At 45.7% G+C, this 15,024-nt stretch overlaps 1 protein-coding gene across 1 annotated transcript in view; it reads left to right on the top strand.

Annotated features, from left to right (window-relative positions):
- ARHGEF38 (Rho guanine nucleotide exchange factor 38) overlaps window positions 1-15,024 on the top strand; it is a 61,293-nt gene that overhangs the window by 28,693 nt on the left and 17,576 nt on the right. The window contains exon 6 of the mRNA XM_032223585.1: window positions 6,329-6,528. Coding sequence (XP_032079476.1) covers window positions 6,329-6,528 — 200 coding nt within the window. The remainder of the gene's footprint in view (window positions 1-6,328; window positions 6,529-15,024) is intronic.

Genomic DNA, 15,024 nt, shown 5'->3' on the forward strand with positions numbered 1-15,024 from the left:
ACTGGTTCATACTTATGATTGTTGCAGCGTCCTGGAGTCATGTGATCTCCTTTTACGACCTTCTGACACGAAAAGTCAATGAGGAAGCCAGATTCACTTAACAATTGTACGAATGTCATAAAATGGGGCAAAACTCATTTAACAAATGTCATAAATTTGGGGCTCAGTTGGAGTTGAAAGTCCAGGACTACCTGTAAGATGCTTATTATATCTTATTATGTACATAAATCAATGAATATGTTATTGTATTCCACTATTTTGGGGGAAATCAATAAGAGTATAGAGAAAACCATGGCCAGCCAAGAAAACAAACAAAGGGATTGTCAATCAAATCAGTCCCGAGTTCTTGTTATAGGCACAAATGAACAGGCTCAAATTATCCTACTTTGAAAAGGCTGTAATAGTGGTAAAGGCGGAAGGAAAGGAAAGAAGAGGATGGCCAAGAGCAAGGTGGATGGACTTACAGCGGCATAACAGAATAACAGAGTTGGAAGCGACCTAATCCAACCCCCTGCTCAAGCAGGAGACCCTATACCAGTGGTGGCTAACTTTCCGGGCTAAGTGCCCAAAGCATGCGTGTGCCCAACCCCCAAAATGCAATGTGCATGTGGGCCCTGCGCATGTACCCCCCGTGCATGTACCCCCTTGGGTGCCCCACCCCTCGTGCATGTGCAGCAGAGCCCCAAAGACCAAATGGCTGGCAGGAGATGCGCACACATGCGCAGCAGAACTGAACTGGGGCAATGGCTCATGTGCCCACAGAGAGGGCGCTGCATGCCACCTCTGGCACCCGTGCCATAGGTTCACCATCACGCCCCTATACCCTTTCAGATAAATAGTTGTCCAATCTCTTCTTAAAAACCTCCAGTGATGGAGCACCGAAGCAACTTCTGAAGGGAAGCCGTTCAACTGATTAATTGTTCTAACTGCCAGGAAATGTCTTCTTATTTCTAGGTCGGTTCTCTCCTTGATTAGTTCCCATCCATTGCTTCTTGTTCAGCCTTCAGGTGCTTTGGAGACTAGGCTGCCCCCCTTTTCTTTGTGGCAGACACTGGAACATTGCTATCATGATTCTTTTCCCCCCATTAAACTAAAAGAAACATTAAACTGAGCAGGTTAGGGGCAGTTCATTCAGAAAACATATCTATGTGGTGAGGAGTACAATAGTCCTTTGAGGACTAAGAATAAAAAAAATGACTTGATAGAACATAATAATAAAAAAAATTTAAAATCTCAATCCAGCATTCATACAGTATATGAAAGGCCTGGATAAACTAGCTCACTCTCATCCTCCGAAAATACAGAAGACGTCCTGTGAGGACCCAGGGCTGGGCATAGAAGCAACACAGCCGGAATGAATGCTTAACTCCCTTTTATTGCTCCAACTTTGCCCCAAAAGTTCCACTGTTCACTGCAAGCCCAGGAACAAATCTCTTTTTTAAAAAAGGTGTTTTTTTTTAATTTTCATATAAATATCCACAAGTATACCATTACATTTTGACAAACACATGTATTATCCAATATTATATCAATTCTTCTCACCACCTACCCAGAAATAACTCTCATTTGTTCTTCTGCTTTCCATACACCATATTATACTCTGTTCCACAACCACACTACCACCTCTCCCTCTCTCCTCCTCACTACCTCCTATCTTCCCTCTACCATCTCTCTTTTCTCTACTTCCCCTCTGCTTCTCCTCCCTCCTCTTTCCGCTCCTTCTCTCTCCCCTACTCTTTTCCTCACCTCTGCTTCCTTCTCTCTTATCCCCTCTCTTCCCCTCCTCTTCTCGCCACCCTTCCACTCTCTCTGCTTAGCTCTAAACATGCAGCTCCCATAGTTCCTGGCTGCTATTAGTCCAGAGGAGCAGCACAGTTCTGAGAGCAGCCACAGTTCAGGGAATGTGGTTCCAAGGAGTCCTCATCACAGGAAGAGTTCACTGGGATTGCAACACCACCCACAGCAGAACTGGGTCGCTGAGAACTGGCACATAGCAAGCAAGCATGGCGAGGCAAGCAAGGGAAGCCATGCAAGCAGGGCAAGACAAATAGGGCAAGGCAAACAGGGCAAGGCAAGCAAAGTATCCAGATGTTGGTAACAGCACGTGAGACTGGAAAAAGACAAGGCTTGCTCCCAACAAGTGCCCCTCCCGACAGTGTCTCTTTAAATCTCATTCCCCAGGTGAGCCTTGCAGAGAGGGGCATGGTACCCTCTTCTATAGTCATCGGATTGCCCTGCGCTGATCCCTCCTCCTCTCCATTCTCCGTGCTCGGGAATCAGGGAGGAGTGGTAATTGCTCATTGCCGCAGCTCCGCCACACCTCTGCTCTACTTCATGCCCTCTTCCCTTGCCCCCCCCCCCTTTGCTTGGTCATCCTGCTACCTGTCTCCTTCACTGGCGATCCTTCACAGGCCTGAGGGATCTGGCACTGCTTCGTCCTGCTCCTCTGGTCATTCCTCCATCAGCCCTAGCTCTGTTTCATCCTCCTCGGACCTGAGCTCTGATGGGGCCGTCTCACACCTTCATGCCCCCTCATGTCTACTTTAAAGCATTAAACATCCATGAGGCCATGCTATCCATGAAGCTCTACATGGAATCTGCCTGTAATGATATCAGTAGCTGGAGGATAAAGACCTTTAGGAATGGGTAGTGGAGACTTGCTGTCCATATCCTCATTCTGTTCTTAAGTCCAGTCTGACTGCTACAAAAGCGATGGGGACTGATGATCATAGAAGTGGTGATGTCAAAGATAGGCAGGATAAGATACGTTTCCAGTGACTTCCTTTTTTTTTTTCTCAGTCACTTTGTTGCCTTCTGCTCATGACCTCCACATACAGTGCTGGTTTAAACAAAGATTTATTTAATAAAGTGCAGTTTGTTGGCTTCACACAACATATGTAACCCAAATAAATAAATAAATAAATAAATAAATAATAAATAAATAAATAAATAAATAATGTTCTAGCTTAACAACTTTGGTAAACCCAGTTTTTTGTTGATTGTTGCACGATTGGGTGTGTATACCGTAGTTTTGAACTCTAAATACAGCATCCATATAATTAAAGAAAAAAAAATCAGGAAACACTTTTCAGCTTACCCAATTTAACGTAATCATTATTGGTGTAGTACCTCTGGTCACGAATGAAACTTGTTAGTCACCTGGCATATGTGTCTGTGTGTGTCTGTGTCTGTGTATGCTTCCTATACTAGTCTCCCTTTATTTATTTATCAGCACAAATAAAACACACACACACACACACACACACACACACACACACACACACACACACACACATATATATATATATATATATATATATATATATATATATATATATATATGGCTTTCTGCCTTGATGGCTCCTAGGGTGAGTTGAAAGTCAGAAAAGGGAAGCAGTATGCTCCCTCCCATATTTGGGCATACCAGGGATTGGGACACAATACACACACACACACACTCACACACGTCTTATAACAAAACACAGACACAGTTTCAGCAGCTCACCTACCTTCCCTTGGCCAATGAAAACTCCTTAATTAGAAAACTTGCATGATTTTATGATCTTGAGTTGGCATAATAAAGCTCTTTTCACAATCAAATGTAGTTAAGGTTGTGCTTATACCAATAATATCAAAAGAGAAAAAGAGATCTTACCTAGGCGTACCAATAGCAGATGTACATTAAATTACTCGTGCTGAATTTCTGACAATTCATGTGCCCTTATCGTTGTTATAGTATAGGCCAAAAGCTGTGAATTGCACTGATTATAAATTGGTCAATAATTCATTAGTCTTTCAAAATACAATTTATAGATGGTGCTGTTTGAACTAGATACAGGGGATTCATGTAACCTCCAAGCATTTAGACACAATAACAGGCTCTGTTCTTTTTAGGAATCCTAATGAGCATTTTGGCATGTGGATTTCTGCACATCTGTCTACTAGATGTTTCAGCTCTACAATAACCCTTTTCTTTAAGCTCTACCCAGAGCCCTTAACTCATAGCAGAGACAGTATGTTGGCGATTAGCAGAATAATAGCTCTATGACATCCTATGAATAATTTTGAGAGTCGTTTAGGCATGCACACACATATATAGCTGCAAAGAAATGAGAAGCCTTCTGTGTGAAGCTTTTGCATTTTAGTTTAAAGAGAAAAACAGAATTCTCTGCATTATGAAGTAGGAGCTCCCCCAAGCTGTCAGATCTGGCTTGAATAACTCTGCTCGAACAACTGAGTTCCTGGCAGAAATTAATTCCCTTATTCTGCAGCATTGATCCTTTTATTTTGTTTTGCTTTTAAGTAAAGTCTTCTTCACGTTGAGCTTCAATCCTGATGACTTCATAGTCATTTTGTAGTTTTCCTGGAGATAATATAGAAGTGGCTTCCCACTAATGTCTGCAATTTTGTTGTTTCCTACTACGGTTTGCAGTCATGTTATTTAGGAAATGAGCCTGCCAAGATAAGATGTATACCTGGGAAAAATAATAGCAACCCCAACTTTAAAAAGCAAATAAAATATGCTATACCCGTGATGGCGAACTGATGGAACGCGTGCCACAGGTGGCACACGGAACCATATTTGCCGGTATGGCAGCCCTCAGCTCCAGCTGATTTTTGGCTTTCCAGAGGGCCAGCGGAGGCCCTTTTCACCCTCCCCGGGCATCAGGAAAACCTCCAGAGCCTGGGGAGGGCGAAAAGTCCCCCCCCATGTAGGGGAAGGTTATGCACGCATGCGCAGGTGGGTGGGCGCACGTGCAATAGTGCACAAGTGCAGAATTTTGGCACACCTTTAGAAAAAGGTTAGTCATTACTGTGCTATACTGTATGTTCCAATGAGTCAACTGCGTGAGAGGGTGAGCTCCTGTTACTTAGCTCCTGCCCACCTAGTAGTTCGAAAGCATGCAAATGCGAGTAGATAAATAGGTACCACTTCAGAGAGAAGATAACACCGTTCCATGTGCCTCAGCATGTACTGGCCACATAACCACCCAAGTGCTGGATCCTTTGCTAAGAAACAGAGATGAGCACTGGAATCAGACATGAATGGAAAAGGGAAACCTTTATCTATCTTTAGCCAAAAAGCTGGCTTGGTACTGTTGGAAGACATGTCCTTGTGGGTTCAGCTCCAAGTGGGGAAAAAGACACTGGAAACATGGAGGCTCCTTGGAAAGATGGTTTAATGGCAAACAGGATCACATGGCTTGAGCTCCTGAACAGAAAAGGGGGATCACATGCTTCCAGATGTTGGGTGAAGAAGAAAAAAAGAGAGCAAGATGCTGAAAGTTCCTGGTTTTATGCCCTCTCTGGCCTTTGATCTTGATCTTGTATTCTGACTGGTTGTCAGACTCCCGTGGGGCCATGCAGGGGCAACTTTGTAAGTTGTGAATCCACATTTGGTTGAGCATTGCTTCTTCCCAATAGCAATAGCAGTAGACTTATATACCGCTTCATAGGCCTTTCAGGCCTCTCTAAGCGGTTTACAGAGAGTCAGCATATTGCCCCCAACAATCTGGGTCCTCATTTTACCCACCTCGGAAGGATGGAAGGCTGAGTCAACCCTGAGCCGGTGAGATTTGAACCGCTGACCTGCTGATCTAGCAGTAGCCTGCAGTGCTGCATTTAACCACTGCGCCACCTTGGCTCTTAATGGCAAACAGGATCACATGGCTCCCAGATGCCGCGTGGTGAGATGGGTAAAGAGCTAATACTATCATGCCTTAATCCCATCACCCTGGAGCTGAAGGGGGGAGATCTATGTTATGTAGAACAGACTGGCCCAGGCTTTTTTAATAGCGTATTGACAAAGGTAGGAGCTATTAAGAGTGAGTCTGCTTCCTGCCTAAAAACATGTTTCTCCATTTCCGATCCAGGGAAATATAACATTCTGCCTTTTCAATATTTCCCAGGATATTTCATTTTTCTGGGAAAGGGGTTCCTACAGTACACCATGCTGATCTGAAATGCAGTTCTCTGTTTGTGGTTTGGTGTGTTATATGATAGCACAGTCATTGAAATGTAGATGAGTCATAATTATAACAGAAGGGGATTAGATTTCTTTTGAAATTCATTCATAAAACCATGGAAGTTGTTGACTATTTGGCCCATTAAACAACAGCCTTTGCAGAACTAGGCGTATCTGCAATTGTAATAATCAAATACTCATGCTAACATTTCCCCAGTACTCCTAAGCTTGTTACGGTAAGAATTGCTGTTAGTGTAAGGTTGTTGTGAAAGCTAATTATTACAAGGAAATACATTCTTATTCTTCTTCCCTATTTTGCAAGAACTCTCCTTTGTACTTAACATGGCTTAATTTAAATTTCAGGGGGAAACCAAATCTTCTAGATATGGGATCTCTGATGATCAAGCCAATACAACGTGTAATGAAGTACCCTTTGTTATTGTGTGAGCTCTTAAATGCCACCCCTAGGTCTCACCCCGACCACAAAGCCTTGCAGGATGCCTTGGTTGCTATGAAAGAGATGAATATGAATATAAATGAACTTAAAAGGAGAAAGGATATAGGTAAGAGAAAGTCAACAATATGGGATATCTCGGTGCTTGTATGACCTTTTCAGAACAATGAAATGACCATGATAGAAAATAAGATGCTGGACCATATTGATTTCCCCCCTGTATGGAATGAAATTTGAAGCTTGGCAAGCAGCAGCAGCAAGCAGCTTTGTTTTAAATATAAGTACCTGAGGAATGACTGTGAAAAAGCATCATTCTCCTCGTTTCCATTCTTGTGAGCTTTCAATAAATTTAGCTGGCCACTGTGAAAACAGAGTTGTAGATATACAACTGAAATGCCTTTCCTGGGTGGGTTGTTTCATCCCACATTAATCTGGGTTGATCTAAAGAGCTGACCAAATTATTTGTTTACAAATTAAGCCATGGATTGATTTATGACAGTGATTCTCAACCTTCCTAATGCCATGACCCTTTAACACAGCTCCTCACATTGTGGTGACCCCCAACCATAAAATGTCTTCTTCTTCCCCTCTCTTTCCTCCCCTCCTCCTCTCTTCTCCTCCCTCTTATCCTCTCTCCTCCTCTTGATTCCCCTCCTTTACTCCCTCTGCTTTACCCTTTCTTCCTTTCGCGCCTCATCTTTCCTCCTTTCAGTTGTTGCCCTTGCTTATTTACTTTCTCTGATGGGTTCTCGGGGTGGCATTTCAGGAAACCCAACTTTATATTTTCATACATATCATTTCTCTGTTACATTTTATTTCTAATAATTGTATTGTATTTGTATTGTATTTTATTATTTGTATGCCGCCCTTCTCCGGGAGGACTCAGGGCGGCGAACAATTCAAAGGGGGAAAAAAAGGGGGAACATAAAAGACAAAATACAAATAATAAAAGTAGACAACAGTCGCACAACCATACATGTCGAGAGGGGAGGGAACTCATCACCCCCAGGCCTGCCAGCACAGCCAGGTTTTGACGGCTTTTCGGAAGGCCTGGAGAGAGGTGAGGGTCCGAATCCCTGCGGGGAGTTCATTCCAGAGGGCCGGAGCTGCCACAGAGAAGGCCCTCCCCCGGGTAATAGCCAGGTGGCATTGGCTGGTAGATGGCACCCGGAGGAGGCCAACCCTGTGAGATCTAATGGGTCTGTGGGAGGTAATTGGCAGCAGGCGGTCTCTCAAGTACCCAGATCCAATACCATGAAGGGCTTTATAAGTTACGACTAGCACCTTGAAGCGTATCCGGAGACTGATCGGTAACCAGTGCAGCTCGTGGAGGATAGGTGTAACGTGGGTGTACCGAGGTGCACCCACAATCGCTCGCGCGGCTGCGTTCTGGACGAGTTGAAGTCTCCGAATACTCTTCAAGGGCTGCCCCATGTAGAGCGCATTGCAGTAGTCCAGTCTTGAGGTCACGAGGGCGTGAGTGACTGTTGCGAGTGCCTCCCGGTCCAGGTAGGGACGCAACTGGTGCACCAGGCGAACCTGGGCAAATGCCCCCCTGGTCACAGCTGACAAATGGTGTTCTAAAGTCAGCTGTGGATCCAGGAGGACCCCCAAGTTGCGAGCCCTGTCTGAGGGGCGTAGGTTTTCACCCCCCAGCCTGAGTGATGGAAAATTGACCAAGTTTTTGGGAGGAAAACACAACAGCCACTCGGTCTTGTCCGGATTGAGTACAAGCTTGTTAACCCCCATCCAGACCCTAACAGCCTCCAGGCACTGGCACATCATGTCAACTGCTTCACTGAGTTGGCACGGGGCGGACAGATACAACTGTGTATCATCCGCATATTGATGGTGTTTTATCCCGTGCCGTTGAATGATCTCACCCAGTGGCTTCATGTAGATATTAAATAGCAGGGGGGACAGGACCGAACCCTGAGGAACCCCGTAATTCTGGGGCCTAGGGGTCGACCTCTCCTCCCCAACTAACACCGACTGCGACCTGTCCGAGAGGTAGGAGGAGAACCACCGAAAAACGGTGCCTCCCACCCCCACCTCTCGCAGTCGTCGCAGAAGGATACCATGGTCGATGGTATCGAAGGCCGCTGAGAGGTCAAGGAGCACTAGGATGGAGGAATTACCTTCATCCCTGGCTCTCCAGAGATCATCGGTCAGTGCGACCAAAGCAGTTTCCGTGCTGTAGCCAGGCCTGAAACCAGACTGAAAGGCGTCTAGATAATCGGCTTCATCCAAGGACCGCCGGAGTTGCGAGGCCACCACTTTCTCAACAACCTTCCCAATGAAGGGGAGGTTGGAGACTGGACGGTAGTTGTTCAAACTGGCTGGGTCCAGTGATGGCTTCTTCAGGAGGGGTCTCACCACCGCTACCTTCAATGCCGGTGGAAAGAAACCCTCCCGAAGAGAGGCATTCACCATCGCCTGGATCCAGCCCCGCGTCACCTCCCTGCTGTTCGCGACCAGCCAGGAGGGGCACGGGTCCAGTACACATGTGGAGGCACTCACCGCTCCCATGGCCTTGTCCACTTCATCAGGAGCAACAGGTTGAAAATCAGTCCAGAGGTGTCGTTCAAGACCTTCCCCCGGTACCTCGGCTGGCTCTGCACAATTGGAGTCCAGGTCCATCCGAAGCCGAGCAACTTTGTCCATGAGGAACTGGACATATTCCTCTGCTCTACCTTGTAAAGGGTTCCCCGCAACCCTCGTGTTTAAGAGGGAGCGGGTCACCCGAAACAAGGCGGCAGGGCGGGACTCAGCAGATGCAATCAGAGCGGCAATGTGGTTGTTCTTTGCTGTCCGTAATGCCGATAGATATGCTCCGATGCAGGCTTTTAAGAGAGCTCGGTCTGACTCGGATTTACTGGTCCTCCAGCGGCGCTCTAGGCGTCTCTTTTGGCGCTTCATCTCCCGGAGGTTCTCGGTAAACCAAGGAGCCCTCCTGGATCCACTGCCGCAGATCGGCCGTAAAGGTGCAATTCGGTGGAGAGCCTCAGACGCTACCGAGTTCCAAGTAGTGACTAAGGTCTCCACCGAACTGCGGGCGAGAGTATCAGGCATAACGCCAAGCGCCGTCTGGAAACCCTGGGGATCCATAAGACGCCTGGGGTGGAACCACCTAATCGGTTCCTCCTCCCTACAGTGGGGGATTGGTCTCCGAAAGTCAAGCCTCAATAGGAAGTGGTCCGACCATGACAGGGGCAAGATCTCACTACCCCTCAGACCAAGATCACAACTCCACTGCTCCGAGAGAAATACGAGGTCGAGTGTGTGGCCCGCTGAGTGAGTCGGACCCTGGATTACTTGGGTCAAGCCCATGGCTGTCATGGAAGCCATGAACTCCTGTGCTCCATCAGAGCGTTCACCGAGCGAAGGCAAATTGAAGTCCCCCAGTACCATAAGTCTGGGGAACTCAACCGCCAGCTCAGCTATTGACTCGAGGAGCAAGGGGAGGGCTGTTGCCACGCTGTTGGGAGGCAGGTACGTTAACAACAAGCCCACTTGACCTGCAAGGTCCATCTTCACCAGCAAGGACTCACACCCGACAAACTCCGGAGCAGGGATCCTACGAGGAGCTAAGGACTGTCGGATAACAATGGCCACTCCCCCGCCCCTTCTCTGGGGTCTGGGCACATCTCTGTGAGGGGGACGCCTCCCTCCGGGCCCAGCCAGGTTTCAGTAATACATGCCAGGTCTGCCCCCTCGTCTATAATTAAGTCCTGGACGAGGGGAGCCTTGTGAACCACAGACCTGGCATTTAGCATCAGCAACCTGAGACCAGGGTGCTGACTACTCACGCCATCTGGCCTTGGAGTGGAACTCACAGGGCCGGAAGGAGGGATACCTCTGATATAGGGAACCCTCCTTCCCCGGTAATGGCTAGCCCTGAAGTTCCCGCCATATCTGCCCCTCCCCATTATGACCCCAATGTTCCGGCCCACTCCCACATCTGTGGTCCCACCACCCTCTCCCTATGCCGCCGAATTCATCGGCAGGCCGTTCGACACACACATCCAAGGGCTGGGACCGAGCTAATAATAATAATAATTCCACTTGTATCATTTTTAAAATTGTTTACTTGCATTGCATTTTTTTTTTGTTGCTCTTTTCCTTTCTGCATGGTTTATGGTACTTTTAGCAAGCAGATTTTCATTGTGTGAATGGGGGCCAATTCGGGCTCCTGAGCTTGGCTCTTGATGACAGCTCTGGTTGTGGATTTGGATATAGTTAAAAGTACCTCGCAGCGGTGTGGAAAACAGAGCCGAGCGCATGCCCCGCACAATTACAGCCCAGAGCAGGACCTAAGCCTCCCTCGCAGGAACACTTTCCTTCCATTACGAAGTCTCTGGGGCTAATTGTACGGGGTGTGCGCACTCACCTATGTTTTTTACAGCGTGGCGCCGCGGTGACGCTTTGCGCAGTCATTCCGGAGCCCATCCGCAGGGATTTCAAGGAATGCGACTCTAAACTTTAGAGTTGTGCTGGTCTCAGCGACCCCTGTGAAACGGTCGTTCGACCCCAAAAGGGGTTGCAACCCACAGGTTGAGAACCGCTGATTTATAACTAATATGAGCAATGTGTTTGGAAAAAGACTGTCTGCGGTGGGATTCCAAATCTTTTCCTACCGGTACTATGAGAGAGTGCTTTGCATGCACTCACATGCTTCCCATGCACGCAGCACTCAAAGTCCTCCCTCGGTGTCAGCACTGGTGAGCTGAGCTGTTGTTTAGCTCAGCTGAGCTAAACAATTCACTCTGCCCTGTGAATCAGCTGAGCTAAACAAAACGAGGGAGTATAGGACAGGAAGGGCAGGAACGGGAGGGCAGGACCAACCAGAGGTGGTATTTGCCAGTTCTCTGAACTACTCAAAATTTCCACTACCAGATGGCTAGAACTGGTCTGAACCAACTGAATGCCACCTCTGAAGACAGTGGACCTGTTCCTATAGGATTCTTATGTTATGGGATCTTTAATTTTAGGAAAGAAATTCCGTCACTTTAATAATTAATTGTCTGATTTCAGAATGATTGTTCTGCATAGGGAAAGTATGCCAAATGCATTTGCAGAGGTAATACATCCTACAGAAGGATAGATTGTTGAAATAAAGGCATTCAGATAGGAACTTAAGTCAAATTCAAGCTACAATAATTACGCATAGCATTAAATTTTAAAATTCATTTGGTTTGAACAAAGCATTGCTGAAAGAAATATGAAAGAATCAACATCCACTTATTAAGCCCCAAAATGTAGCGAGACATAAGATCAGGATTCAGAGACCTTTCCAAATGTTATACAGGTTCTCCTCGATTTATGACCATTCAGCAATCCAGGGCCACACCCACTACTTGAGGCACCACCACATGCACCAAAATAACAACTGCAGTAGGCGTTGCTGGAATTCGGTGGGCATCTTGCTTAATGACCACAATGACATATGACTATAATTTTGCTCTCAACTGTGGTCCTGAACTGAGTATTACCTGTACAAGCGCCCTAATCTGTTTAACTATTGAAGAACCTACAATTGGCTGGTTTCACATATAGTGTCCATTCATATGTCATATATGGTATGGTAAGTTAAAATCAAATTAATCCCATTTTGTATTAATATGATTTGTAAATTCAGCACACATTTAATATGACAATAATCTACACTTTGGCTTATTTTTGGATAGGCATATTCTGTATTTGGACACCATACACAGAACTTAATCTGACCACAAAGTAGGGCTGCAAAAATCTAAACAACTATTAGATGGCAGCAAATTATTAGCATTATCTCTAACTCTCTGTTTCTATCCATCAACACATTGGTTGGAATTTCACAATTCCAAGAGGTGGCACAGTGGGTACAGTGAGTGCAGTACTGCAGGCCACTTCAGCTGACTGCTATCTGCAGTTCAGCGGTTCAAATCTCACTGGCTCAGGGTTGACTCAGCCTTCCATCCTTCCGAGGTGGGTAAAAGTGCTGACACGCGTAGCCATTTGGGGTGACACGCACAGGATTTCAGGATTTCATGCGATTCATCCTCGGCTCCTGCACGGCTGCCGAGGATGAAAGAATCTGTGCTGGAGGAACGGGGGGGGGGGCGCGGGACGTGTGATCTCCCCCGCCCACACTCACTTACTGTATCGCTGCCGCCCCTTTCTGAGCGCAGGGGCTGCTGGTAAGGCGTGCGTGCCGTGCGCACACACGTCATCAGCGCGGCGAGGGAGGACCCGCAGGAGAGGAGCGCGGGAACAGTGCGCGCCTCTCTCCAGTCAGGCCGGCACAGAGAGTCTACTCCTGGGACTGTCGGTTATGACCACACCACAGCAGGGAACAGCGGAGTGCCAACAGGAACTGTGAGCGCCATTAGCAGCAACTATTGGGGTGCCATGGACTTGTAATTGCCCACAATAACTGAGATAAGTGAGGGGGAGGTTGTGTTAGCTTGTTAGGCTAGTTAACCCCTAATTGGCTATCTATAATTCTATCTGCTGTCACTGGCCCACTGATGGAGCACCCAAAAAATAAAAAACAAAGGTTAAGTAAAGGGAGTGGTAGTGGCAGTGGCCGACCCTTTCAAGAGACATGGAGCGAGATGTATGGCATTATAGAAAAAAATGGCAGATCATTTTGCGTTCTATGTTCTGAAACGGTAGTAAGCAGAACGTGGAATATAAATAGACATTTTGAAACTAATCATTCCCAGCTCTTGGAAAAAAGTGAGGATGAAAGGAGGGAATACATTTCCAGGAAGCTACACCTTTATAAGAGCCAATCTAACTCCATCCTTAAATTTATGAAAGGCTCTACAAATTTAAACTCTGCAAGTTTGAGCATTGCTCACTCCATAGCTCAGCATGCAAAAGCGCTTAATGAGGGAGAATTTATTAAAGAAACTCTCCTAAGATGTGCGCCAGTTCTATTTCACGATATGCAGAATAAAGATGCAATTATTAAGAGAATATCTGAGTTACCACTCAGTAGAAATATCATAAAAGACCGAATAATGAGACTGAACACAAACGTACAACAGCAATTAAAGAGAGACATAAGGAATTGTAAATATTTTTCCATCTCTCTTGATGAAACTACTGATGTCACATCGCATGCTCAGTTGGCCATTATTGGTCGATATTCTGATGGTCACACAATGAGAGAAGAGTTGATAAAGTTAGTATCAGTGCCAACAAGTACATCAGGAAGCGAAATATGTAAGGTTGTTATGCAAACATTCTGCGACCTAAGCATTGATATATCTAAAGTTGTGTCAGTGACGACAGATGGTGCCCCAAACATGGTGGGGGAAAACGTTGGATTTGTGAAATTGTTTACAGAAGCTATTGGACATGCGATTGTGCCTTTTCATTGTATTATCCATCAGGACGCTTTATGTGCCAAGGCAGGATTCACTGACTTAAATGACTTAATGTCAGTTCTAAAAAAAATAGTTAATTTAATAGCTGCTCGCCCCCTTCACAAGCGAGAATTTTCAGCACTTTTACAGGAGGTTGATTCCACCTACAGTGGACTGCTGATGTACAATAATGTAAGATGGCTGAGCCGAGGCAAGGTTCTTGAGCGCTTTGTGGAGTGCTTTGAAGAAATTAAGGTATTTCTTGAAGAGAAGGATCTGGGAAACTTTCCTCAGCTCAATGATGATAAGTGGGTCAACACCCTGATGTTTTTTACAGATCTCTCTGTTCATGTTAATGAACTGAACTTAAACTTACAAGGTTTTGGCAAAAGTATTGATGTTATGTTTGGATACATAAAAGCTTTTGAAAGTAAAGTAAAAATTTTCAAGCGAGATGTAGAAACTAAAACGTATAAGTATTTTCCTCGAGTACAAAAGCATTTTGAGAAGGCCAGTGCAGCTGTACGAAATGAAGTGGAACTCTTGCATATGAAGTACCAGCATGTTTTAGACTCGTTACTTGACCAGTTTACTGATAGATTTAGTCAATTTAGAAGCCTAGAACAGACCATGAAAATAATTAAGTATCCTGATGTAATAGTCTACAATAGTTTGGAATTAAATGGTTTCCAATGGATGCAAATAGATGATTTGGAGATGCAGCTTGCAGAATTTCAAGACAGCATCTGGGCTCAGGTGTTTGTCGACTTGAGGTCAAAGCTTGAGAATCTGGAAAGGGGCCGCTTGGAGAATAAAGATGAATGCCACTACGAACAGGAAATTTGGAGTGCCTGGAACAGACTACCAGATACTTTTAGCACCCTGACAAATATAGCAACAGCTTTACTCACAATTTTTCCTTCTACGTACTTTTGTGAGACCTTATTCTCAGCATTAAATAATATCAAAACCAACAAAAGAAACAGATTGACAGATGAGGTTAGTAGCGCTTTCTTGGGCCTGAAGTGTACAAAATACCAACCTTCAATTGAAGATTTAGCCAATGAAATTCAGCAACAAAAAAGTCACTAATAGGCAGGTTAGTTAAAGAATTCGCCCTCCCCCTCACTTATCTCAGTTCACGGCAGCCGACTCCACAGCCCTGGTTCACGGCACCCCAAACAAGTTCAATAACTCCACAGCCCTGGTTCACGGCACCCCAAACAAGTTCAATAATATCAAGGGCAACA

Source organism: Thamnophis elegans, chromosome 9 (assembly GCF_009769535.1).
Source record: "Thamnophis elegans isolate rThaEle1 chromosome 9, rThaEle1.pri, whole genome shotgun sequence".
NCBI lineage: Eukaryota > Metazoa > Chordata > Lepidosauria > Squamata > Colubridae > Thamnophis > Thamnophis elegans.